The following is a 26,823-nucleotide window of genomic DNA, read 5'->3' as shown; positions in this document are numbered from 1 at the left end:
CAGTAAGGGAAGGGATAAAGGAGTGAGTGAAAGAAGAAAGGAAGAAAGAGGTGCCGTTGTGGAGGGTTCCGGAATAATTTCGACCACCTGGGGACCTAAAACGTGCATTGACATCGCACAGCACACCTGCGCCTTAGCTTTCTGCCTCCACAAAAACGCATCCGCCGCGGTCGGGTTCGAACAACAGGCAAGAGTCAAGGCACATTTTTCGTCAGCGCCCTCTTGTCCTGTGTACTGAAGTTGTCGCTCTCGTATAGCATTCGAAGGTCCTGCAGTGCTTAGACGTTGACGCGGAAAGTCGGTAAAGAAGACGAGGGTGCCAGTCGCCCGCAGAAGAGGCAGAAGAAGCGCCAGGGCGTGCTGTGAACCGCACGTTCTCGCACCACGGCTGCGCGAGCGGCATTCCAAGCCTGCGACGCCCGATGTGCTGCCAGGCTCGACCGTGTCCTGCGCCACCCAACGAGGCAACCCGGACATCGCAGCCGCTTCTTTCAAGTACTCGCCACAGGTACGTCATTTCAGATGCCTAACCCGGCGTCTCGATATGAGGCCGGCGCGGCGAGGCTTAGCGGCTGAATTTTCCGCATGAGCCATGGACTCAGCTTGGCCTTTATTGCTCAATCACGCAGCCGCCATTTCATTTAACGTATTCCAAGGGCAATCTCACATGCGCCACACATCCATCAGGTGAATTCTTAATGTGATGCGTGTGAGACCTGCCTTAAGTAACTCTATCGCAAACGTGCTCGTTCTTTGCCCGCGTCTGCTGCGCTACGACGCGCCTCCAAGTCGCCGGCCTTCCCTTCCTGTGCCAACTCAACGGGGCTGTTTTTTTTTTGCTTTTGCGCTTTTCTATAATCAGCCAGTTAACAGGACTTCTGTTCAGTGCTGTGATGTCGCGTAGGGGGGAGTTTACTTTGTTCGACTTCGGTACTTCAACGAACGGGAGCTTCTTTATTTTTCTTCCTTCGAGTCGGCATTTCTCTGGCTCCGGCCATATCGCTGCCAGAGGAAATGGAAGGATTTTTTTTATCGCGTCGGACCCAACTGTTGGTTCCTCTAACATCGTCAGCAGTGCATCTTTGCTTGCTTGTTTCCTCTTCTATTCGTGTGCACATGTGTTTACTGTCTTCCTTGTTACTTGGCTGGAACAATTAGCATTTGGTTAACGCAAGGGGGAGGGGGGTCAGGCGCCTTTACTGCACTTCCCCGGAGCCAAGGGCATGCTTGTTGGACTCGGCGGCGTTTGACATAAGCATTGCGCTGTCTGCCACTCTACATTCTCCAGCTATGAGGGACGCCGTAGTGAAGGGCTCTGGTAATTTCGACCCCCTGGGGTTCTCTAACGTGCGGCGGCCGAATTTCGATGAAGCGAAAATTCTAGAGGCCCGTGTACTGTGCGATTCTAGTGCAAGTTAAAGCGAACCTGCGTCTTTTCGGTCAGCAGCCGGGCACCATAACCAATGAGCCACCGGAGTTAAATCATCTACATTCTGTTTACGTTTACAGTTCCCGCTGGCTTGCCTCACTGGATTCTATTCAAAGCCGGTGCGAAAAAAAAATTGTGTCTTTCAAACCAAGCCAATACAAACAGGTAACACACCCGCATTTACCGACAAGAAGCGTGCTCTCACTTGGAGGCCGTTTCTGGAAAAAGGCAGATAGCGGTGGCTAAAGTTAAATGCTAAATGGCGCTTGGCTGAAGACATGAAGCACGCTTGTTATATACCGGCCATAGGGGTCGAATTTAGATGAAGGCGAAATTCCAGAGGTTCGTGTGCTGTGCGAAGCCCAGTTGCTCAGAACCCCAGGTGGGCAAAATTTCCGGAGCCCTTCACTACGGCGTCCCACATAGCCTGAGTCGCTTTGGGACGCTAAACCCCCATAAACCATCGCACCGTTTCAGGCTGTTTGGGAATAACTGAGAGGAAGGAATGCACTGCGTGTTCTGGAATACGATTTTCGCAACTCTAATGCCATCCAGCGAGAGAATTATTATTATTATTATTATTATTATTATTATTATTATTATTATTATTATTATTATTATTATTATTATTATTATTATTATTATTATTATTATTATTATTATTATTATTATTATTATTATTATTATTATTAGGCGCGAAGTAACGACACCGCGTTGTTCAAATATCGAAGCCCTCTGTATTGTAACGTGTTCCGTGAGATAAAAAACGACGTCGCATCGATCATAAAGCAGCAAAGACGTTCAAAATCGACTCTACTCGAAACGCTCAAAAAACGCGCTAGCGCCGAACAAGAACCCGCAGCTAGCCAACCGGATGGTCACTGAAGCGTATAAGAGCGGCGGCGAAGGAGCGACAACTCTGAAAACATAGCGAATACTGCCAAGTTTCATAGGTACTTTAAGAAAATTCCTTCGAAAGAAGACCAACTTCATCAAATGTGCGTCATTGCTTCACAGGTTCCTGATTTCTTTCGCTATTTCTCACAGCTTTGATCAGCGAGTTGGTTCAGTCGGTTAATATACAATGCAAAAACTATACACTCTAGGTACTATTCTACTACCAAGGCAGGTTCTACTACCAAGCAGCTGCTATTGAAGTTGGTTCATTGGGAACAACTTTATCGGAGCGACATCAGTGGATCAGGTGAGGGTGGGTGAAGGGGGAAGGGTATGAGTAGTACGGCGATGGGCCCTCGGGCCGCTCTAGATGACCGCGGCACTGTTGGGCCGTGGCGACCTTCAAGGCCCAACCCACGATGCGAAGCTGTAGATCCGGTTGTGAGCAGACCAGCCTCCCATCGCTGTGATTCCATCCACTGAAGTGGAGGTTTCGGTTTTTTAGGACAATTTTGATAAGTGTGTATAAAACCCTCTCTAGTGCTTCGGCATAATAACATGACTGAAGTTTTTGCCCTCTGTGCATGATAGAGAGCAGGAAAGGAATGGGCAAGCTGGCTGTTTGTAGTCGACGCCATATTACCTGTTCGGTTTTGGTGACGGAATGGTGAGGAGAAGGCAGATTTGGCGAGTCCATCATCATCGTCATCTTTATCATCGAAACTTTTATTTCCACCGAAATGAAGCTCCTTTTTGGACCCCCCGGCACGCAGGCCTAAGGGAGCCCTACTCAGGAGCCTCACAAACTAAGGTCTGGTGAAGATAGATTTTCGCTTCGCGGCCTCAGTCGCCAGGCGGATGGCTTGGTGCTCTTGAGCGGAGTCCTCGCTCCGCAGCAAGGTCTCCCAGGCTTCTCTATCTTCTACCCTTTGGTCGGCGCCCTCTCCCCGCACGTTATGCAATATTGGTCTATCTCCTTTTTCGAGAGTTATGTATACATAGAAGGGGCTTATATGACTTCTTCCTTGCAATCTTGCCCACGTAATTGCCTCCTCGTTTCCGAGGGAACGGTCGATCGGCGGATAGACACTCCTGCTCAGCTTATATTGTTCTCTGATCTCGTGGTATGAAATCAAGCTATTTGTCATGTCTATGCGAGAGGGCTGCTCTACAACCGCCTGGTGATAGAGAGTTCGGGCAAGCTCGTGCGCAGCCTCATTTCCTGCAATTGTCTCGTGCGCTGGAATCCATATTATCTCTATGCTGTGTTCTATTGGCCTTGCCTCGAGGACGCTTTTGGCCTCTTCCGAGTTCCTTTCCCGAAGTTCCTCACTGCATTTTCGCTGTCACTTAAAATCGTCGTGGCCTTGGTACCGACGCGAGCGAGCGCTATCCCGGGGCAGTGGACGGCCCGACTGACGACAGCTCGGGCTTGCTCGTGGGCGGCCGTGTGACCCGCGTGTCCGCAGTGCGCTGGAACCCAGAAGACGGTAATGTGGCGATTGGCAGGGGGAGCAGATTGGAGGATGCTAGCCGCCGGGGCGTGGATTTTTGGTGCTACAAAATTGCAGATGAATGTCTTTGAATGTTATAAAACATAATCGCTAAAATATAATCGACCCAGTCCGCTTCGTAGGACTGGGTCGAGTTACGAAAGTGTTGCAACTGAAGCCGCTTGATTTCGGTCTTTAATACAAGCGAAGGTTGCCTTTATAGTCCCTGTTCTAAATTGGATCGCTCAAGATATTAATCTCTCAGGAAGGTCTCAATCGGCTCACAAAGCGCAAGCTGATAAAGCCCTTGATTCCGGCTCTGAAAACAACCAACAAAATTTTGGCTGTTAATACCACTGCGCTGAATCAATTTCAGAACATTATATCGAAACAATTATTTTATTAGTACGCTTAATTTCGTGCTTAGGTGCGCTGCTCTATTTGTGTGCGTGATTCAGTGTTTCTAAAGGGTGTTAACGGTATCACTGCGCCTCTCTCCTTCTCGAGACAGCTGAGAGTCGAAACGGCATCCGCTTGCATATAACAAAAAGCGAGCTCTTCTAGTTCCTCGAGCAATCGAAACCAAAACCTGAAGCCTGGTTGGCGTCTTTTTTTTTTTTTTGAGAATCAGCTAAAGCTTTTACTTATGTAGGCCATCGTAATTCTCTTGAAAGTATCACCAGTTTCGCATGTTGTTATTAGCACGTAATAACTTCAAATTTACTGCGATCATTGCACGGTCTGCCATAAAAAAAAAGTCGAAATAGCGCATAAAAAGTGACCGGTGGTTTAGCATTGCTAGGAACGAAATATTGAAAAAATTGAAAATTGATTTCTGGGGAAAGGAAATGGCGAAGTGTCTCACATATCGGCGGACGCCTGAACCGCGCCGTAAGGGAAGGGATAAAGGAGGGACTGAGAGAAGAAATGAAGAAAGGTGTCGTAGCGGAGGGCTCCGGAATAATTTCGGCCACCTGAGGATCTTAAACGTGCAATGACATCGCACCGTACACGGGTGCCTTAGCGTTTCGCCTCCATCGAAACGCGGCCGCCGCGGTCTGGTTCAAACTTGGAAACTCCGGATCAGTGGACGAGCACCGTAACCAACGAGACATCGCGGCGGGTGAGAAATTATTGTGCGAAAGCACGGTTTTTTGCAGGTTGACCCACCGCCGCGTACCTCAAAACGCAACTGAGGTGTCCACTGGCACACGAAGACAGTTATACCCCTTTCCTTTCCTCACAACCAAAAAGGCTAAACCTTTCACTGGTTTTGAGAAAAGGAAAGGTGCATAAATATCTTAATATTACATGGACACCACCGCCTACTTACAGCGCAAGTGTGGTGTCCACTGACCCATTCAGCCGTTTACTTTCTACTCGCACACACACACACACACACACACACACACACACACACACACACACACACACACACACACACACACACACACACACACACGCACGCACGCACGCACGCGCGCACACACACACACACACACACACACACACGCACGCACACACACACACACACACACACACACAGATATGCTTGGGTATCGGGACCGAAGTCTTCACCGCATGACGATGAACTCTGCAGACGAGGAGGGAAGCCTTCAGGAAGGTTGGAAAACTTGAAGGTATATATACATATTTACAACAGAAGCAGGGAGACCAAAAGTCAGAGATGGAGTTTCCGTGAAACCAGCCAAATCGCGGCTTAAATACAGTGGATATTCCCAAGGCGCCTAGCTAGGGAAACCGGTGGCTGATCAAGCGTCCAATGGGAAGACACACTCTTCATAGTCTCTTCCCTAACCCCGTGACCACTCCGCCCCCACAAACACGTGCACAGGCGATAAGGAATCCTGGCGCCTTGAGGTCCTGGAATTGTTTCCGACCGGTTGAGCAGGTTCGCAAGGTCGTAGGCTTAGCAGGCGTTGACCCCCTCCGTGGGAAAAAGGCGTCCTGGAATGTTTCCCGACGGGTTGATCATGTGCACAAGGTACTTGGCTTAGCAGGCGGTGATCCTCTCCGTGTAAATATGCGTCCTGACGCCCCCGGGCATTCCCGAGGGTAAGATGAATCAGCCGTGTCCGCCCCCGCTTTGTCTGGCCGCACGTGCAAGCGAGCGAGGCGGGTTCGGCGCATTTGTTCGCGTCTTTCTGCCGGTCCACGTGAGGGAGCAGTTTAGGAGCAATGCCGCATTCCATACTCCGGACGACCGGATGAGAGGCCTTTCGTCACAGCTCACAGTCGCCAGGAGCGTTCCAAATCCTCTTCTCAGGACGACAGCACCTTTGGGTCAAGCATAGTTCGATGGCGCCTGCCGGGCTCGTCTGTTCCCGCTGTCGGCCTCCGATCACAACAATCCGTCCGCCGCCAAGAAGACGCCATGAAGTGGTTCAGCTGGTCGGTGCACCACGAATGGGCGTCAGAGTCCCAGTCGGCCTCGTAGTAGTCAGTCCACTTGACCTGCACAGCTGGCAAGTGTCCTCAACGGAGCATTAGCGATCCGATCTGAGCTCAGCCCCTACCTCCGGCTAGGCAGCACGAGGCCAGCCTCAGAACATTGCCAGGTCTTTAATACAGAGCCATATGGCTGCAAATTTTGGATGACTTAACCCTCGTCAACAGCTCACGCCCGGAAGTCTGCTGAACAAAAAATAATTCCGCTTTGTCTTTTTTTTCGCAAAAGACATGCGTCTGAAATTTGGTTAGAAGCTTTTTTTTCGGCAATGAGGTAGGTGCGGAGAAGCAAGAGAAAAAAAACAAAACAAAAACCAAAAATGATACGGTAGCTTTTCTCGAGCATTAGGGCATTTTACGCCAGATTATGCAGGAAAGCTACGACTGAGACCGTCGGCATTCCCGTTTTCCCGCCCTTTCCGGTAGCGGATCTCAAAGTTGTGCTCTTGAAGCGCTAGACTCCAGCGCAAAAGTCTCCCATTCTTTGGCGACATATTTCTAAGCCAGGTTAAGGGGCAGTGATCCGTTTCTATGGTGAATCTCGAACCTGCCAGGTAGCACCTCAGTCTCTGGGTGGCCCAGACCAAACAAGCACATTCTTTCTCAGACGCGCTGTAAGCCTGCTCCCTTGCGGTCAATTTTCGGCTCACAAACAACAAAACCGGATGCTCTGATCCGAGATCGTCGTGCTGGCTTAACACTGCTCCCATGCCCCTGTCGCTAGCATCGCACTGAAGGATGAAGGGGCGGTCATACGCGGGGGCTCTTAGCACAGGTTGCCGCATTAATGCCGCCTTTAAGACCCTAAACGACCTCTCCTTAGCATCGTCCCAAATCACCCGAACTGGCTCTGCCTTTCTTAGACTGTCCGTCAGCGGACTAGCGATTTCCGAGTAGCTGGGGATACAGTTCTGATAATATCCGGTTAGACCTAGGAATGCTCGTATATCGGTCTTAGTCACAGGTCGGCGGTACTCCTGAATGGCTTGCACCTTTGCGTCCAGCGGCCTTCGGGCTCCCCCTCCGATAGCATGCCCTAAGTATTCTACCTCAGCTTTTCCGATCTGGCACTTTTCAGCCCCGATCATGAGGCCGGAGTTCTGCACCCGGGTCAATACTTCCCGCAAATGACGCAAATGTTCCTCCCAGCTGTGCGAGAAAACCGCTATGTCGTCGAGGTAAGGAAGCCCAAAGTCTTCCGTCCCCCTGAGAACACGATCCATTAAACGGGAAAAGTAAAAGGGGGCGTTTTTTAGCCCAAAGCTCATCACGAGCGGTCGGAAGGTACCCATGGGTGAGATAAACGCCGCGTAACGGCTCGCTCTTTCTGTCAGGGGCACTTGCCAGTATCCCCGCGTTAAGTCAAGGGTTGACACATAGGTGGCCCGGCCAACCGTCTCGACTCTTTCCTCCAAATTAGGAATTGGGTACAGCTGGTCGCGTGTTATAGCATTTAGCCGGCGGTAATCAATGCAAGGTCTCGGGTCCTTGCCAGGCACCTGCACCAACATGAGGGGAGAGGTATATTCACTGTCTGACGTAACTATAATCCCCATCTCTAGCATCCGTTCTATTTCAGAAGCTAAAATTTCCTTCTGCCGCGGAGAGACTCGGTAGGGCCTAGAGCGAATCGCTTCGTCCGATGTCAGCTCAATGTCGTGTTCTATGAGATCCGTTCTTCCTGGCTGGTCCGAAAAAACAGCCTGGAACTCGCCCAGCAGTCGCTGCAGGTCCCCCCGTTTCTCTGCACTCACGCTCTCCTCCGCCCGAATCCTCTCGAGCAGGTTTTTGAAGGGTTGTGATTCGGTCTCGCCCCCTGGAAACACAAATTCTGTTTCCACTTCTTCTGGTACATTTAGTGCAAGGTGGACAATGGCTTCGCGTTCCCTGTAAGGTTTCATGAGATCGGAGTGATAAACCCTCGTTTCCTTTCTCCGGCCTGCCATCCTAACCACATAGTTAACGTCGGATAGCTTTTCAACTACCTCGGCAGGCCCTTCCCACTGAACAGCGAGTTTGTTTGCCCGTGAAGTAGCTAAAATCAACACTTTGTCACCTACAGCAAACGTACGCTGGCGCGCATTTCGGTCATAGTGCCGCTTTGCTATTTGCTGAGCGGACTTTATGTTATTCACTAGCATCTCCTGACACGAGTGAAGTCGATCAAGCAAGCTCAGCACATACTCCACCACGATAGGGTCGTCGCCGGTTCCCACCCAGGCCTCTCTTAACATCCGAAGGGGGGATCTCAGCGATCGCCCGTACACCAGTTCCGCCGGGATGAAGCCCGTGGCCTCATGCGGCACCGAGCGGAGCGCAAACATCGTTGCTGGCAGGCAGCTTCCCAGTCCTTATGATGCTCATAGCACATAGCTCTTAGCACGCGCTTCAAAACCGAATGCCACGCTTCGACGCTGTTACTCTGAGGGTGTCTGACCGAGCTATGAACTATGCGTATTCCACATTTTTCCAGGAAGGTTGTAGTCAGTGCGCTCGTGAAGACGCTTCCCTGCTCGCTTTGTAACTCAACCGGAAAGCCAACGCGGGAAAATGTCGACAACAACCCGTCAACAATGCCCACCGAGTTCACCTCCTTGAGCGGAACTGCCTCGGGGAACTTGGTCGCCGGACAGATCATAGTATGTAGCGGTAGCCCGACTGAGTCACTGGTAGAGGACCGACTACGTCCACCACCAAACGACGGAAGGGTTCTCTAATCACGGGCACTAGCTTCATCGGAGCCTTCCTCAAATCCCCTGGCTTTCCGACACGCTGACAGGTGTCGCAGGACTTTACAAACTGCTCGACATCCCTGAAGCAGCCAGGCCAATAAAACTCCCGTAGAAGCGTAGCTTTAGTTTTCTTCACTCCAAGGTGGCAAGACCAACCCCCACCATGGCACAATTTAAGGATGCCTGCGCTGTATTTCTGCGGCACCACGAGCTGATCAAACTGGACCCCCTTTGAGTCCTTGTAATATCGATACAACACTCCGGAACGGTTACGGATCGTAATGTTTTTCGTTGCTACACTTTCTTCGCTTGTCCGGCTGGATAAATCGCGAAGTGTAACGTCCGCCGCCTGCTCGGCTGCAATCATGTCTCTATCGATTTTGGCCAGATCCAAAAAGGGTTCCAAGCGTGGCTGCACGACATTTGACCCGACCCCCACTGAGTCGCCCTGCGGCTCAGAGACTGGTTCCTTGCACTCGGCGTCGCCTCTGTTCCTGCCGCGAGCCACTCCGCTCGTCTCAGAAGCATCGCCTCCTGGGTTTGCCCCCTGCCTGACCCGTCGTGGGAGAGCCTTCGTTCTTCCTACGATTTACTTCAACTGCAATCTCGCGAGCCTTCGCCCGAGTGAGCGCCTGGACGGTTCGATCGCCGAAATTACGACCCTCTTCCTGGAGCATCTGCTCCGACCGATTTGAAAAGAGGTACGGAAAATTTTCCGGCAGATTCCGTGATACCGCTGCCTCCGTTTCCAGAACGCCAAACGGGCCCTCTATTCTAACTCGTGCGATCGGCAAGCATGCGCTATTCTCTTCGGCCACCTGCCTAATCCATGCACATTCCCCAGTAAAATCAGCTGCGTTCACGTACGTGGGGTGGATTACGTCCATGGTGGCCGCTGAGTCCCTCAGAGCCCGGCACGGTTTTCCATTAACCTGCATGTCTTTCAGGTATGGCTCTAGCAGGCGCATGTTCTCATCGCCCGCCTCCACCAAGGAGAAAACGATTTCCTGCTTCCTGCAAGCGCGGGCGAAGTGACCGGGCTCGTGACAACGGAAACACACTGGTTTCTTTCTGGCTTCAAAAGCCTTATCCCTCTCTTTTTCGGTCGCCCCCTTTGTGGGGTTGCTTGATTCTCCTTTGTGGCCCTCGTTCCGCTCCCAGTTGCGGCTTGCTGCCCCTCCTGTCTGGATCCGTAGAAATTTCTTTTCTACTTCGGGGCTTACGGGGGCACGCGCACCCTCTGCTGCGCGCATGGCATGGAACTCTTCGGCCAGCTCTGCTGCACTTTCTAGGGTTTTATTTCCCGGCCTGTCCTGCACCTACACGCGCATTTCTTCCCTCAAAGAGCCAAAAAACGGCTCTAGGCAGATCACCTCTATTACTTTATCGTGAGTTCCGTAAGCCTGTTCTCCCTTTAGCCATTCCTTCAGGTCTGCCTTAAGGTTATACGCAAAATCCGGAAATGACTGGTTAGGCTGTTTTCTGGCTTCCCTGAAGTGGCGCCGAAAGGCCTCTGCGGACAGGCGATACATTTTTAGGAGTGCTGCTTTTACTTTAGTATAGTCTGCCGCCTCTTTTTTGCCAGACGAGCGAGTACTTGGGCCGCCTCACATGGAAGAATAGTCAGAAGTTTCTGCGGCCAAGACTCGGTCGGGAACTCGCAACTTTCACATGCCCGCTCAAAGTTCACGAGAAAGAACCCTACGTCCTCTCCGAGTTTGTACGGTTGCAAGAGGTGCTTTATTTTTATTTTTAATGCTGCCTGGCTTGCCACTGTGTTCGGCACCTCTAGCCTAGTGCGTTCTGCCTGTGCAGCCTGAGCTATCTGTAGATCGAGCCGTTTTTTCTCGATCTCTCTTTCATGCTCTTCGCGCTTCCTCTCGTGCTCTTCGCGCTTCCTTTCGTGCTCCCTTTCCTGCTGTTCGCGCTTCCTTTCGTGCTCCCTTTCCTGCTCTTCGCGCTTTCTTTCTTTCTCTTCTCGCTTCCTTTTTTCTTCATCCTCTCGCTTCTTTTGTTCATCCTATCGCTTCTTTTGTTCCCTTTCCTTCTCCAACTCCTCCTTAATTAGCTCCCAATATTCTACTATCTCCTCCTCGTCCGCACCGGAATCCTCAATTGCCCTAATCAATTCAGGTTTTCTACGGATCGACCCACAATCAATGCCCAATTCCCCGCATACGAGAACTAGGTCTGGTTTGCGCAGCTTCTTCCAGTCCATGACTATTTATGCAACGGCAAGTCTCTACTCACGTGGTCAGAGGAGCCCCGGCTGCCTCTTATACCAACCTTCGATTACCTAGGCTAACAATCTTCCAAAGTTGTAAAACCTGGCAATGCTCCAAGAGAAAGACCGCGCTCTTACCATACCAGAGTCAGGACCAGGCGCAGACCATCCCACCGCTGCCAACCATTTGATATGCTTGGGTATCGGGACCGAAGTCTTCACCGCATGACGATGAACTCTGCAGACGAGGAGGGAAGCCTTCAGGAAGGTCGGAAAACTTGAAGGTTTATTTACATATTTACAACAGAAGCAGGGAGACCAAAAGTCAGAGATGGAGTGCCGTGAAACCAGCCAAATCGCGGCTTAAATACAGTGGATATTCCCTAGGCACCTAGCTAGGGAAACCGGTGGCTGATCAAGCGTCCAATGGGAAGACACTCTTCATAGTCTCTTCCCTAACCCCGTGACCGCTCCGCCCCCACAAACACGTGCACAGGCGACAAGGAATCCTGGCGCCTTGAGGTCCTGGAATTGTTTCCGACCGGTTGAGCAGGTTCGCAAGGTCGTAGGCTTAGCAGGCAGTGACCCCCTCCGTGGGAAAAAGGCGTCCTGGAATGTGTTTCCCGACGGGTTGATCATGTGCACAAGGTAGTTGGCTTAGCAGGCGGTGATCCTCTCCGTGTAAAGATGCGTCCTGACGCCCCCGGGCATTCCCGAGGGTAAGATGAAACAGCCGTGTCCGCCCCCGCTTTGTCTGGCCGCACGTGCAAGCGAGCGAGGCGGGTTCGGCGCCTTTGTTCGCGTCTTTCTGCCGGTCCACGTGAGGGAGCAGTTTAGGAGCAATGCCGCATTCCATACTCCGGACGACCGGATGAGAGGCCTTTCGTCACAGCTCACAGTCGCCAGGAGCCGTTCCAAATCCTCTTCTCAGGACGACAGCACCTTTGGGTCAAACATAGTTCGATGGCGCCTGCCGGGCTCGTCTGTTCCCGCTGTCGGCCTCCGATCTCTCTCTCTCTCTCTCTCACACACACACACACACACACACACGCGCACGCACGCACGCACGCACACACACACACACACACACACACACACACACACACACGCACACACACACACACACACACACCGTTAAAACCCGAGCAGTGCGGCTAGAATTGCCTTCGCACTAAAATTTGGAGGGGATAGTTAATCTCCACCTTAGGGGTATGAAGAGATAGCCTTAATGAGTTAATGCGCATATATCCAGAGCTGATCTTTTTCAATTTCAAATTCATAGATCCCTGGGAGTCCTCGTGGGATCCCTGGCGGTGCGATTTCAGTGCACGGTAAAGATTCCCAGGTGGTCGAAAATATTCCTGAGACTTCACTACTGCACCATTTTCTTCCTTTCTTCTTTCACTCCTTCCTTTATCCTTTCCCTTAACAGCGAGGTTCAGGTTTCGGCCGAGATGTGAGACGGATACTACGCCATTTCCTTTCCTCAAAAAACAATTTCAAGTTTAAAATTGGTGAAGTAACGCTGCGATTCAGCTATGCGCCACTGTCCTGCGATGGCAGGTGTTGACAGTGGCGTGACCTGCGCGAACCAGGTTCCTCTTCCCGTGCAGCCTCTCGCGACTAATCATTGATTTAACTGACACGGTGTGCACTTTGCTCATATTCCGGTGGGCAGGTTGTATTGTGACGCCACAAGGACACGTCACCCAGGTGGTCCACCTGCCTCCTATGTTGCTTCTCGGCAGATTTTTCGTTGATTTTTCGACCGCGGTCAACGACGCCGGCGACTTCCGATCTTCTGAGACGCGTGCTCCTTAACACTATCGCGTAAAAATAGTGTTTTCTTACTTAGGCAGTTTTATGCGTTGTTTGAAGGCCGCCTGAACAGCTAAGAGAACGCTTTAGCAAAGTTACCGCTGACTGCTCGCTTGAAGATTTCCTCCTGCACGTTCTGTTGTCTACGGGGTGCCGACGTCAGAAAGTTCCTAAATCTGCTTCCGGTGAAGGCAAGATACTGAGAAGCATTGTCTAAACAATGAGGGCAGCACTTAAGTCACCTTACGCGCGTGAAGGCGAAAGCCTTGCTGTCGCCGTAAATTGCCGTCGCGGCGGAGTTGAAGCGTCTCCATCTCTAACTCCAAAGGGCCTGGTTCGATTCCCGGCCTAGACCCCGGTTTCCTTTTATTCACAGCGCCGATGACGTCATTTGATGAACAGGTGAGGCGGACAGTTTCTGAGGACGCACAAATCATGTGCGCACTGATGAGACAAGTGAGGGTTTAGTTGCTGGATGTAGCGGATGCCGGACAGATCCATGGCCGCTAGTATGAGCCATTAAAAGCTTTCGCCTTAAATGTACGCAGGTACGCGGGCGTTGGTGGATAACTTAATTGCTCTCGTCCGTTACCCTCTGCATCGGTTTTCGCAGGGCCGCACTGAGCGAGGGGCATCAGCAGGAGGAGGGCAAGAGGCCGGGTAGCCATGGCCGCCGCCGGGACGGTGGTCACGTACCGCTTACCCGAGGAGGAATCGCCCCTCTCCCCCAGCGACACCGTCAGCCCCAGCGGATACTTGTGAGTCGCCCATGTAGGCAATGACATCACTGCATGGTCATCCGTGGACGTGGCTTCCTTTGAAAGTACGAGCATTGTCATTCGTATCGCAAGTGTCACAGTATCCAGAAAAAATAAAAACCGGACAGAAATAGGCAGGCGCACTAAACGACACAAACTGGAACCTGTGCCGTGCTCATCTGGGCGTGTCGTATTTTCAGCGGCTTGGAGGTCTTCCTGTAGTCTTCCAATATTGGAATCTTCGGAGAACCGATGGTCCGTTGTGGTAATGGAGTGGATTCAACATAATTAAAGCGTAACAGCGGTGCAGTGCAGGGTTGAGTGGAGTTCACTGGAAGAGGCATTTGTGTTGAAGTGGAAGCAGCTCGGCTGATGATAACAATGAGGAGAGTGTCTTTCGTGCCACTGTTGCAGTTGAGCTCATTGCCTATAAATTTCCGCCAGCCATGCAAATATTGTTCTATCCACTTACAATGGACAGCTTTAATTTCGATGCCAATTAAGTAGTGGCCGCTATGCTCTACTAAAACTATTATCGGCGCGATAGCACCATATGCCGAGAAGTTGTTACAACACTCTGCTTTACGTCCCGCTGAACATATTCTTCGTGCACCTTGACTTCTCCTGCAACGAGATTTAAAAAAAAAAGGTGGCACTATGTTGCCGTCTAATACCTGCTAGTATTCCAACGTTGGCGCGAGGAAAAGCCTTCTATGAGCACAAGTCAGCGCACACGCATAGATTTCGCTCGTGTAGACAAATTCTTGTGCAGGTAGGTAGCGAATACCACAACGATGGATGACATAAGAGGTTCAATTTGTCCTTTTGGTTTTTCAGGAGGAACGTCCAGGTTATTACGAGAGAAACCACGTGAGTTGTGCGCCCCATATCGCTGAACATGAACTATGTGGACTCTTCATTTGTTGTGCTTTACCTTCTTTTAAGAGCGGTTTAAGACTGCGTTACGTTGAATTCATGTAAACCACGTGAACTTATCCTCAGGAGAGTAAACGTTGACTGCGAGAGTTCGAACAGCTGTGAGTCATTTGCGTCATGCCTGTTTACAGCTTACCATCGGCTGACGGCGGTAAATTTGCCAGATAAGAATTTGGCATGAAAGTAGCGAAGTGAAGCTTATGCTGCTCTTAGTGGTGTAATTTTATCGCAACAAATAAAATGCGCACTTCACACATGGGCATAAGCAACTCACTAAAGTATATATTCTCGGTGACCTCTTCTAGCAAGTTTCGAGTCACTGCCGCTCAGGGAAACGTGCCGAGGATACACTTTAATGGCTCGATTCTTTGACACATTTATTTCTCATTTTGGGAGTGCTTAAAGTATCTAGGTGCGATTTCTGGCCAGAGCGTAGAGTACGCGAGACGAGAACTGGTAGTCTGCTAGCTTTATCCTAGAGCATGCCTCAGCTTTTTTTTAACTTTTCTGTCCTGGTCTGCTTGCATTCCACTGGTTGCAGCTTGCTGCCCCTGCTTGACACTCACCATAAAGAAACGATCATATTAGCCTCAGGACCAGTTCAACGTGCAGGGTGGTACTTGTGTTCGTTTGCAGGGCAGTTAATGGCAACCAATGTCGACTGGCTATTGTAAATAGGCCGGTTTCAGTTCCACTGTAGCCAAAAAAAATTTCTAACCGAAACGTAGCACGAATAGCAGCCTCCTTCAAAAGTGAAGGATGAGCAACAAACATTTATTTGTCATATGACAATGGGTAAGAGCAGGGGTTAGGGATAAGGTATAGACGGGCGTGTGGGCCCTCTCGACGGCGCTATCCAGGTAGCACATGACAGCGGGCCAACATTAGAAAGCCACTGGCAAAGCGTGGCCCTAAGTAGGCCCAGAGTTGCCAGTGAGCATCTGATATTGACTGTGCCATCATCAAACCATGGCTATTATGGGTCATGTCGAGTGGGAGAACTCTGGCTAATTCGCTCCTGAGAAATATCCATGGCATTTCGGCAGTTATGCTAAAACAACAATTATCGCGTTGTCTTCCGCATCGGTATGTACTCATTACGGCGGCGCCTGAATTACACCAGCCCCACAGATGGTGTCTCTTTCAGGTGGTGCTTATTTCGAGAGCTCGTGTGTAACTGAAAGAAAGGTGGAAGGATGCCCGCCGCCAAGGTCTCATTTCGATTGCAGGTCGCGCAAGGCGCTTTAAAGGCGTCATTTTGCCTTTAAAATAAAGCGTGGGAATAAAACTGTGCAAATGCTGCTGCAACACGTTGCAAGTATGCAGGTGATTTCCATTGCTCTATTGCTTCTACCTATTCTCTCCGGCTTTCTCTTAGCGCTGATCTCAATTTCGATGGAGGCAAAATTCTAGAGGCCTGGGTACTGTGCGATGTCAGTGCTCCTTCAGTACGGCCATCCTCGTAGCCTAGGTCGCTTTGGAATATTAAATCGCCATAACCATAAACCACCTTAGCACTGAAATTCAGGAGCACTTTCGCCTAAAGGCCGTCACTGTGTTGCCGCGAAGATAAAAAAACGCTCATCAAAGATTACCACGTGGACGACGAATGCAAGTCTGGCTTCTGTATAGTTCCCTTGGCGTTCCTCTGCAGCTCCGTGACAAACAGCCGCGAGCGGTTCGTGCTGATCGCCATGAGCGCCCTGCTGGTCCTCATCAGCTGCACGCTGTTCGCCATCCTCTTCGCGCTGCTCTCGGAGGACCGTGAGTTATTGCCGTCGCGTTCCCTCGCACAAATCCGGGCTATGCACACTGATCGCCTCAATGCAAGAGAAAAGCGTGGTTATGGCGAGAATATTAGTCAGTGGAAAGACTCATTTCTCAACTGCGAAGGTAATGAAACAAACAAGATTATGGAGTGCAACGACGCTGCTGAGGGCGGTTACATTGTCTTTCAGGGGTTACTGGACTCACGAGAGTATACTGCCGAGGACTGCTTCCTCCTTGCAGATGTCCGCGACGCTTCAGCAGGACTTAGGACGAATTGGCACATTCTAATGAACTTTAAGGACCGTATACACCAGCTCTGAGAATAGCCCTGCCATGAATTAGACATTATCGTCTGTTTTGACAAGCCTTTCGGATATCATCAGCCACACATCAGGATTCCCTCTGTAAAAGGAAAATCTGCAAGCAACAGCGCCCGACCGGTACAAAGCCACGATTGCTGGCGGTCGTCTATCATCGAAGGCGCGCTTTCAGCACTAATTCGTATTTGGTCGTGACTGGAACACGGCAGTAAAATATTGCAGGAGTAAACTGATGGCACTCAGTAAACATAAACCAGGTCTGTACAGCACCCTGCTGAGTAGTTTAATGGGCGCTGCGTCTCAAGCACTCCTTAAGCGGGAACTACCATCTAGAATCACTCAACAGGTAGACAGGATAGCGTTTCCAAAGCTATGCAGTATATGCTCCAGAAGCTGCTGACTTCTCTTTCGTTTGCTTTCTAACATGAGGCACAGCGTGTGGCAATCGCTAATTTCGAGGCTAACTGTGGCGAAATGTTTGCCGCTCCTTATAGAGTACAGTAGAATCCTGATCTGCATTTCAATGCAGGCGAAGTGCAGATTACGACTGTGTGCTTTGCGGCGTTAATTGACGTTGAAAACACGAAAAAGAAGTTTAAATGAGGAGCACTGAATTTACACGTCTTCATACACAGGGGGACTTATGCGCCGCAAGCTCCGCTTACATAATTTAAACACTCATGCTGACGTGTTGCAAAAGGAATCTTGAGAGAACATAAGTTTCAGGGTTTAAAAGAGTACCAGTTAATCAAAAAAGCATTAGCGTTACTGGAGACGCCAGCATCCTTTTCTTTCTCTTCAAAATGTCGAAGTTTCCGTCTGAAATGCGCTTTTATACGCTCATTTTCTCAGATATTTCGTGATGCATCAAGGCTGTGTCTTAGCCTCCAGAGCATCTTCTAAATGCTTTTAGTTTTGGCACCCCTTTCGCAAACGCGGCTTCGCTTAGCAGCAAATTTTCTTCAGCATTAACTCCAGTCGCTTTCGTATTCATTTTTGGCATGTGTTTTGCTCAGCTGAACATTATTTCCACCCTTTTTTTGTGGCGTTCGCTGGACCGCTGTCGAAGGCGTAAACATTGTCTTCTCTTTCCACAGTTGGGGTTCAGCCGACGGGGATAATAAGTAAGTATTGCACTGTTTCCTCTCTTGTCTTTAAGCCCTTTGACGGTGAGTGCAGTTGAACTAACTACCTTTTTGTGATTCTGTTGTATAGCTTTGTGAATGCAACATCGGGTCGCGCTTCTTAGCTTCGAGAACATCGGCAGGGTCTCGGGAGGAGAGCCTGCCGTGTTCTCGCAGTGGCGCCCGCTGAATAGCAGGCGTCAAAGGGTGCTAGTGTTGTGTGGGTGTTTTTTTTTCAGCTCCAGAGATGCGCCACATATGCGTCGGGAGGAGTTTTATTCTTGTGTTGATGTTGCTGACTTTTTCTAATTCTCGTTGCAGGATCCACGATTAAGTTCCTCTGGCCAGAGAGCTTCTTGTACAATTTTGAATGCCTACATCTGTTGATGTTCCAAATGTAGAAGAACTTAAACGAAAATAAATAACGGAAAGGAAAATAAATTTTACAATTTCTGACAGTACAAAGAGTCTCTGTCTGCCCTGATCGGCATCTATACGTGGGGTGATTATTGTGCGCCGGAATAAACAGTTAGCCGGTGCGAAGAGGTTCCTAGTTATTACTCTACTCTGGTGGCTTTCAGCTGACTAATATCCGCACGCTTTCCGAAACTCTGCGTTGCCACGCGCTGCCGATGCAACACAAAATAAACTGTACCCCAACCAGTGAAGTGAATTGAGCACAAAAACTGCACACGAGAAGGAACAGCGGACAAAACTAGCGCAACTAACAACTGCAGAATTTTGCAGACAGGGAAATAAAAATGTTTTTTGTCTGTCTCCAATAATGCTTGTGTTATTATTAGCGCACGTGTTGTCTGCTGTTCCTTCTCGAATCCCGTTTTAAAGCGAAAGATTCACAACAGCATGTTTCGAGAGTTTCGCCGACCGCTCATATTGTACGTCCAGCAACCTTCACCGCGTGGCGTGTGAAGCTGCGCCGAAACCGAGAAAGAGCGGGAGCTTCGAAAGCAAAGGAAAGGCGCATAACTGGCCCCCTGGGAAAATGCGCACCTCCATCCCGCTTTAAGCGACGTGGCGGTAGTGACAGATGTGCGCAGCATGCGTTGGCATTGACAACGTTGTGGCAGATGCGCGCCGGCCGTCGGCATGCATTGTGTTCATTGGCGTTAGCGTTGACAACGTTCCATGATTTTGAGGAAAGGAAAGGCGCACAACCGGCCCCCCGGCTCAGTGGACGCATCAACCACGCTTTGGTGTACGTGGCCGTGGTGAGAGATGTGGGCTGCATCCATTAGCGCTGACAACGTTGTGGCAGACACGCAGCACTGCGCCGCAGCGTTTACTGGGCAAGATAAAACTTTATTGTGCAGTGGAATGCGGGCCTTCCAGGCCCCTGGGGCCCCGCACAACACCAACACACTCAAATGTTCATGCCTAAAAGGTCCATGACGCTGGCAGCTCGGCTGGCGACGATCTTTTGTCTTGCCGGATCCATGGAGCGTAGTGCTGCCTCCCAGTCCTCCCATGCTTGGAGTGGCAACGGCCCGCCGGGTGGAGGCGAAGACGGATAGGCCAGGAGGATATGTGCCCGGATTGCCTTCTGTGCAGTGGACCGAGGGCAGGAAGGTGTTGCTCCCTTGTATTGATGGAAGAGTAGGGGGATGGTATACATTTGCCTTTAGGCACGAGCATTCGCGATGGACCAACCTCTGGCGATCAATCATTAATTTAACTGCCAGGGTGGCAGGGTGAACGCGCTGCCAATCCAGTGCGGAACGCCCTTAACGTTGCAGACGCCAAGACGCCAAGCTAAGACACGATCTAGCCAATGCTATTCACCGCCTGTTCACAGGCGGTATTACGAGGCCTGAATTGGTGACATTTTGGGATAAGAGTCAATGAAGAATACCTAAATAATCTGAGATTCGCTGATAACATTTCCTTGCTGAGTCTTTCAGGAGGAGAACTGTAGACCATGGTAAATGAGTTAGACAGGGAGAGCAGAAAGGTGGGTCTATAAATTAACATGCAGACACGTTACAGACGCCTAGATACCAAGACGCCAAGACAAGAAACAATCTCGCCAATTCTCTTCAGCGCCTGTTCACAGGAGGTATTCCGAGGCCTGAATTGATAACTGCTTTGAATAAGAGTTATTGAGGAATACCTAAATAATCTGCTTGGTTTGGTTTGGTTGAATTCGTTTTAACGCCCCAAAGCGACTCAGTCTATGAGGGACGCCGTAGTGAAGGGCTCCGGAAATTTGGGCTACCTGGTGTTCTTTCACGTGCACTGACATCGCACAACACACGGACCTCTAGAATTTCGCCTCCATCGAAATTCGACCGCCGTGGCCGGGATCGAACCCGCGTCTTTCGGGTGAGTAGCCCAGCACCATAACCAATTAGCCACCGCGGTGGTTCATAATCTGCGATTTACTGATAACTTTGCCTTGCTGAGTCTCTAAGGGGAGAACAGTAGACCATGATCAATGGGCTAGACAGGAAGAGCAGAAAGAGGGGTATCAAAATTGACATGCAGAAAACCACAGTAATGTTCAACAGTCTAGCAATGGAACAGCAGTTCACAATTGGAAGAAAGGCGCTGGAAGTGGTAAAGGAATACGTCAGCTTAGGGCATGTAGTGACAGCTGATCCCAATCTTGAGAGGGAAATAACTAGATTAATAAGAATGGGGTGGAGCGCCTATGGCAGGTTCTCTCAGATCATGAATGGGAGTTTACCAATATCCCTCAACAGAAAGGTGTACAGCAGCTGTATCTTACCGGTTCTCACCTACGGGACATAAACGTGGAGGCTAACGAAAAGGTTTTAGCTTAAGTTAAGGACAACGGAGCCAGCCATGGAAAAAAAATGATAGGTGTAAAGTTAAGAGATTTTAAGCAGGCAGAGTGGGTGAGGGAACAAACGCGGATTAATGACATCCTAGTCAAAATAAAAACAAAGAAATGGGCCTGGGCAGGGCATGTAATGCGAAGGCAAGATAACCGCTGGTCCTTAAGGGTGACGCAGGGGATTCCAAGAGAAAGCAAGCGTAGCAAGGAACGGCAGAAAGTTATGTGTGCGTATGAGACTAGGAAGTTTGCAGGCATAGGGTGGACGCAGCAGGCAAAGGAGAGGATTAACTGGAGAGACGTGGGAGTGGTATGTGCCCTGCAGTGGGCGTAGCCAGGCTGATGATGATGATGATGCTTCTCCAGAGATATGCAGTTTGAATCGCACAAAGTGCCAATTGAATCATGGCACACTGTTCTCGAGCGCTCCTTTTTGTCCTGTCTACTAAAAACTGTCGCTCCGGTAGCTATCAGAGGCTTTGCAGTGCATAGCCGTGGGGGCGGACAGTCGGTAAGGGATACAAAAGCGTACACCACCTTCAGAAGAGGCAGACGAAGTTCCAGAGTGTGTAGTGAACCGCTGTTCTGTTGACGTGGCTCAGCTACCCAGGCTGCGGGGCAGTGGCTAAGTACCTGGTGGTGTTGCTCTAGCTTCCTAAATATCTCCTTTTTGTCTGTGCCTGTTTGCTCCTGTTCTGGGGTGATTTGGTGCGGGACGAGAGCTTAATGTCTACTTCTTCTGGCCAGGCGTTTTCCCCTTGGTCGGCATCTCTTCCTAAAGACCAGCTCCCAATTGACCTCTTTTTCTGCAGCGGTGTTTCAAGCATTCCAGTCGCATTAGTGCCTTCCGATGGAGGCGCTATCCGACTGAACAACCCGGAGGCCGTGCCGGCGGCTCTTAGGTCCACATCGCAGCATTTCATGCACATTACCGACGTCCGGCAGTTCGGCAGGGGTGGTATTTTGTGCAGGTCACCGGATAAAGCCTGTATTGAAGACCTGCTGAAGTGTACGTCATTCGCCAACCACCCGGTGAGCGCATTCATTCCGCCTCATCTAGCATGTTCCAAGGGCTTGGTCCGAGGGGTCGACTCTCGATTGAGCCCTGCGGAAACGCTTGAGAACCTCTCGCCTGCGGGAGTGATTGCTGTCCATCGATGCAGCAGGATGGTTGACGGAGAAAAAATTCCTACGGAGTCCGTCATTGCCACATTTGCAGGAATATTTTGCCCGTCAGAGATTAGGGTGTGGCCATTGGTTTTTCGAGTAGATGCCTTTAACTCTCGGCCCCTTCAGTGTCAAAACTGCTGGTGATTTGGCCACAGCGGCAAAGCCTGCAAATCGGCCTTACGCTGCTGTGCCTGTGGGGAACGTCATTGCAGAGAGGAATGTCCTGAACAGCAAGAGAAATGTTGTTTGTGTAGCGGTGCTCACCCTGCTGATTCACCTGACTGTCCTGCACGAGCACAAGAAGTTCAGGTGCTCGAGCTTATAGACACGCGCAGATGCACGCGGAGAGAGGCTTTTGCCGCAGTCAAGGAGAGAGCCTCAGCCTACTCTAGTGTGGCCGCCAAATGTCCACCCATAATGGATTATAGTTGGTCCCAGGCTATTACAGCGGCAGTTGAGAAAGCTGGGCAAATGCAATGGATCGCATTATGGAAACCGTGTCCACGTGCATTTCGCAGGCCATAGCTGCTCAGATGATCAATCTTCTGCAGGCGTCCACCGCTCCGCTCTTGTCTTCTTTGGCTTCGGAAGCTACCCCTCCTTCTGTAGTAATCGATTCCGCTCCACAGGGCCAAAAACAATGTGAGCAACAAAAGACCTCACAGGCCTCTCCTTCGCATAGCGTTAAGGACGCATCCTCTATGGATTGTATGGATATGGAGTCTGATCTCCGCGCCCAGAAACGAAGTGGGTCTCCTCTGACTATTGCAGGTCCATCTTGCCCCCAGTCAAAGACAAAGAAAGTAACGCAAGTCAAAACGCTAAGACCAGGATTCTAGAAAAGGCAGTCGCGGCTGCGGCACTTCCGCCAAGATAGGTTTCTTATGTGTACTCCAGTGGAATTGTCGATCTATATTCTCCGCTTCAACAGATTTAAATTGCCTATGCAATCAGCTTCTACCAGATTTAGTTGCATTACAGAAAACATGGCTAACTTCAAATTTCAATTGTCATCTCAAGGATTACCATCCGTTCCGGCTTGACCGGTCATCACGAGGGGGAGGGTTGTTAGTGCTCATATCTACAAAGTTTTGCTACAGGGCATGCATTTCTTTTCAATATGCGGACAATGAATGTGAAATCCTTGCGGTTGACCTCAGTGTCCCAGATCAACAGCCCTTTATGGAAGCTAATGCATATTTCCCGTCTGGTGTGCGTGACACTCGGCCCCTTGACTCACTCATGTATAGTAGCCGATCTCAGGTTCTATTACTTGGCGACTTCAATTCGCACCATGTGACTTGGGGGTTTAAAACAAACAGCTTTGGTTCTAGACTATTTTATTGGGCTTCTGGCAACAACTTGATCTGCAACAATTCCGGATTGCCTACGTTTGTTCGCAGTCAATGCCGCTCTGCCTTGGATTTAACTTTTTCCTCCCGAGGAGTCTCTGTTATGTCTTGGGAGCCTGTTGACTGTGCAACAAACAGTGATCATCTACCGATTAGTTTCAAGTTTGCGTGTAAATTAACTCTTCCTGAGCGACATCAGCGCAAGTTAATAAATTACAATTGCTTTAAAGACACGCTAAAATCAGCCCTCCAAATCAATTCAGACATTCGCGCTCAGAGAAGTGCCGAAAGCAAGGCTGCACATCTATGCTCAGTAATGGACCATGCAAGGCAAAAGTCTGAATTTTTGCTTAAGAGAACAAAGGGTGCAATCGCGAACAATTGGTCGAATGCTGAGTGCACGCGTGCATATAGACGACCGAAAGCAGCTTGGAAGAAATTTCTCATCAATCAATGCCCAAAAAATTGGCTGGATTATAAGTATGTTGCAGCAACATTTAAGCGCACTGTCGCCCGTGCAAAGGAGGAGTATAATACAAATCGTTATGATTTCCTTTCCCAATCAGGAAATAAACGAGCTTTGTTTAATTTCATGAGGCGCAACAAGGTGATTCCTCCGGCTGCCAACATTGAATCCCTTGTTCAGTCCCCTGCTGACATCGCAAAGGCCTTAGAGAATATTGCGTGTGGCCTAGAGCTTCGCTTTACATCTGCTTTACCTTCTCCTACTATATTTACATGCACCTCAAGTGATTTCACTGAGGTCTTTATGCCTGAGCTGTCGCAAATTGTTCTGCGCTTATCCCCAGCGACTCCTGGCCCCGATAAGGTCACTTCATCTATGATCAAAATATTGTTCAATGAATCTCCTGCAGACCTGTTGGCTCTACTTAACCATTCTATTAAAGGTCCTTGGATACCGCATGAGTGGCGTCTTGCCGAAATAGTTTCATTGCTTACAAAGCAAGGGGAGGGCTTAACTTTAGACAATATACGCCCTATTTCGTTAACATCGAACCTTGTGAAATTGTTGGAAAGGGTCCTTCCCAGCCGTGTCATGTCATTCATTTCAGAAAATGCTGTATTGAATCCATGCCAAATTGGTTTCAGGCCGGGTTGTTCAAGTTTGGTGTGCTCATACTGACCATGAGAGTCGTATTAAATTAGCTCGCAATAGAAAAAAGTTTGCTGCGCTTGTCACCTTGGATGTCAGTAAAGCATACGACAGCGTGGAGCACTCGACTCTATTACTAAGATTACAGGAACTCAACTTCCCAAGCTATTTTGTAGCCCGGATTTCTGTTTTTTTTTTGGAAAATAGAGAATTTTACTGCTGCCAAAAGGGTGTTTCCTCAAGGAGATTTCCACAGACAAGAGGTGTTCCGCAAGGATCAGTTCTCTCACCTGTTCTTTTTAACATTTTTCTAAGCTCAATTCCATGCATTCAAAATGTGAAAACTTATGTGTACGCCGACGATATTGCATTTTTTGCATCAGCAGGTGATATTCACACTCTTTATCAAACCCTGCAAAATTACGTCAATGTTCTTGACAACTGGCTAGGAAGAATTCATCTGTCCCTTAATGTGAAGAAATGCGCATTGTTAGTATTTCCAGTTTCTGTTCCAGTAAATATCTGCATGGTCTATAGAAATAACATAATACCTCAAGTTCAGACGGTGAAGTATCTCGGTGTAATATACGACTCTACTCTCTCCTGGCGGGCACACACTGAACAAGTTTCTGCAAAAGGAGTTCGGGCCATTGGCATCCTGCGCAGGCTTTGTAGTGCTAGGTCAGGCATGAGAAGGCATACGCTTCTGATGATTTATAAAATGTACGTCCGCCCAAATTTGGAGTTCGGGTGTGTTTTATTCTCAGGAGCTCCTGCCTATAAACTTCGCCCTCTTGTGCTTTTGGAGCGTGAGGCGTCGCGCCTTTGTCTGGGGCTTCCAAAATATGTCGCCAATGCTGTCCTGCACCTTGAGGCGCGAATTCCTTCGTTATCAGCTAGATTTCGCCTTTTAACAGTTCAAACATTTTTAAAATTGTGTGACTCACCTCTTACCGCTTCCAGTATAATATTTCTTAGTCAACCTTCCGCCTTTTTAGTGCTGCCTGGTCTCGATTTCATACCCCGCAGATATGTTACGTGCAGTCCCTCCTTGATCGCATAAATATTCATTTCACAGATGTCCGTCAAATATATAACAACTCCTCATCTGTCCAGATTTAATTCGATGACATTTTCCCATCGAATGCAAAGCTGCAGCCCTTCCCGCTTCTTCAGGGCCTATTGCAGGACCACCTAAGGTCCTTTCCCTGCCATGTTCTTATTGCTGCCGATGCCTCGCAGGATCGCGAAAAGGCAGGTGTGGGAATTTCTTCGCCTTCACTGGATTGGTCTTTTTCTCTCCGTCTTCCTGACTTCACTCCAATTTTTCTGGCTGAATTACTAGCAGTAATCTTAGCCTTACGAAAATTAGAATCTACCGTTTGCCAGGTCGTGGTTATGACAGACTCTCTGTCCATTTGCTCTTCCTTATCCTCACCCACTGACTCTCGGCCATTACGCCTCTTTAAGTTCCTGATTCCGCTCCATCTAAATTCGGTAAGGTTGCTTTGGGTACCCGGTCACATGGGCTTTCACTTAAATGAGGTTGCAGATTCCTTAGCAAGAGCCTCTCTCAGCGGCCCAATTGTTGCTGTCCTGCCATCGTGTGCATATTGATACGGGAATAAAAGAAGAGGCGGCGAGCAAGCGCGAGCGGCGAGCGCGCGGCTCTAGCACGAGGGAGATAGAACGAGAAAGCTTGGCCACCGCCGGTCGTGCTTCGCCGGCTCTCCTCCGTACTGCTGCTATATTTCTCTGGGCGGGCCCGTGGCCACCCCGTGGCATCCCACACCGTAACATTTTGGTGGCAGCGGTGGGATCATGCCGCTCACCCGCTCCCAGAATCAAGCACCCGACGTGCCAGACGACAGGAGTCCACCACCAGCCGATAGCGCCTACGACGCGGCGGCCGGCGCCGCTAGACCTAGGCGCTCGGAGGGGCTCGGCTCTTCGCAGCAGCCGGACGCCGGTGTTGAGCGCCTCCTGGATACAGTCACCCAACGGATGGACGCATGGGAGGCCCGTCTGACTGCCCAGGCTGGGGAGATGGAAGCTCTCCGGCGCGAACTCCGTCGCCTGGTGCCAGCCGAGCCGAGCACAGGTCAGGTGCCTTTGGGCGTCCCCGCCGCCGCTGTTTACGGCTCTGCCGTCGCTGGGCCTGCGGTCGTGGCCGCCAATGGCGTGCTCGGCGCGGGTGCGTCCTCGCCGCAGTGTTCGTTGGACGTTGTGGAATTGCCCACATTTGACGGCACCATCTCGTGGGATGCTTACCGCATCCAGCTGGACGGTATTGCGGCGGCGAGAGGCTGGGACGAGCAAATGAAGGCATGGATGCTCGTTGCAAAACTGAGGGGCCGCGCCACCGAGCTGCTGCAGAACGTGCCGCCCGACCAGCTGGGCTC

At 50.1% G+C, this 26,823-nt stretch overlaps 1 protein-coding gene across 1 annotated transcript; it reads left to right on the top strand.

Annotated features, from left to right (window-relative positions):
• Positions 1–419: 419 nt before the first annotated feature.
• On the top strand, positions 420–18,435 carry LOC144119203 (uncharacterized). Its single transcript, XM_077651884.1, has 6 exons — positions 420–508; positions 13,676–13,820; positions 14,658–14,690; positions 16,411–16,520; positions 17,944–17,970; positions 18,292–18,435. Exons 2-6 carry the CDS (start codon positions 13,729–13,731, stop codon positions 18,369–18,371), a joined length of 342 nt encoding a protein of 113 aa, XP_077508010.1. The 5' UTR covers positions 420–508; positions 13,676–13,728; the 3' UTR covers positions 18,372–18,435.
• The last annotated feature ends 8,388 nt before the right edge of the window (positions 18,436–26,823 follow it).

This window comes from Amblyomma americanum, chromosome 2 (assembly GCF_052857255.1).
Source record: "Amblyomma americanum isolate KBUSLIRL-KWMA chromosome 2, ASM5285725v1, whole genome shotgun sequence".
In the NCBI taxonomy this organism is placed as follows: domain Eukaryota; kingdom Metazoa; phylum Arthropoda; class Arachnida; order Ixodida; family Ixodidae; genus Amblyomma; species Amblyomma americanum.
Note: the sequence above shows the minus strand (reverse complement) of the source record. Positions and strands in the feature narration are given on the sequence as shown.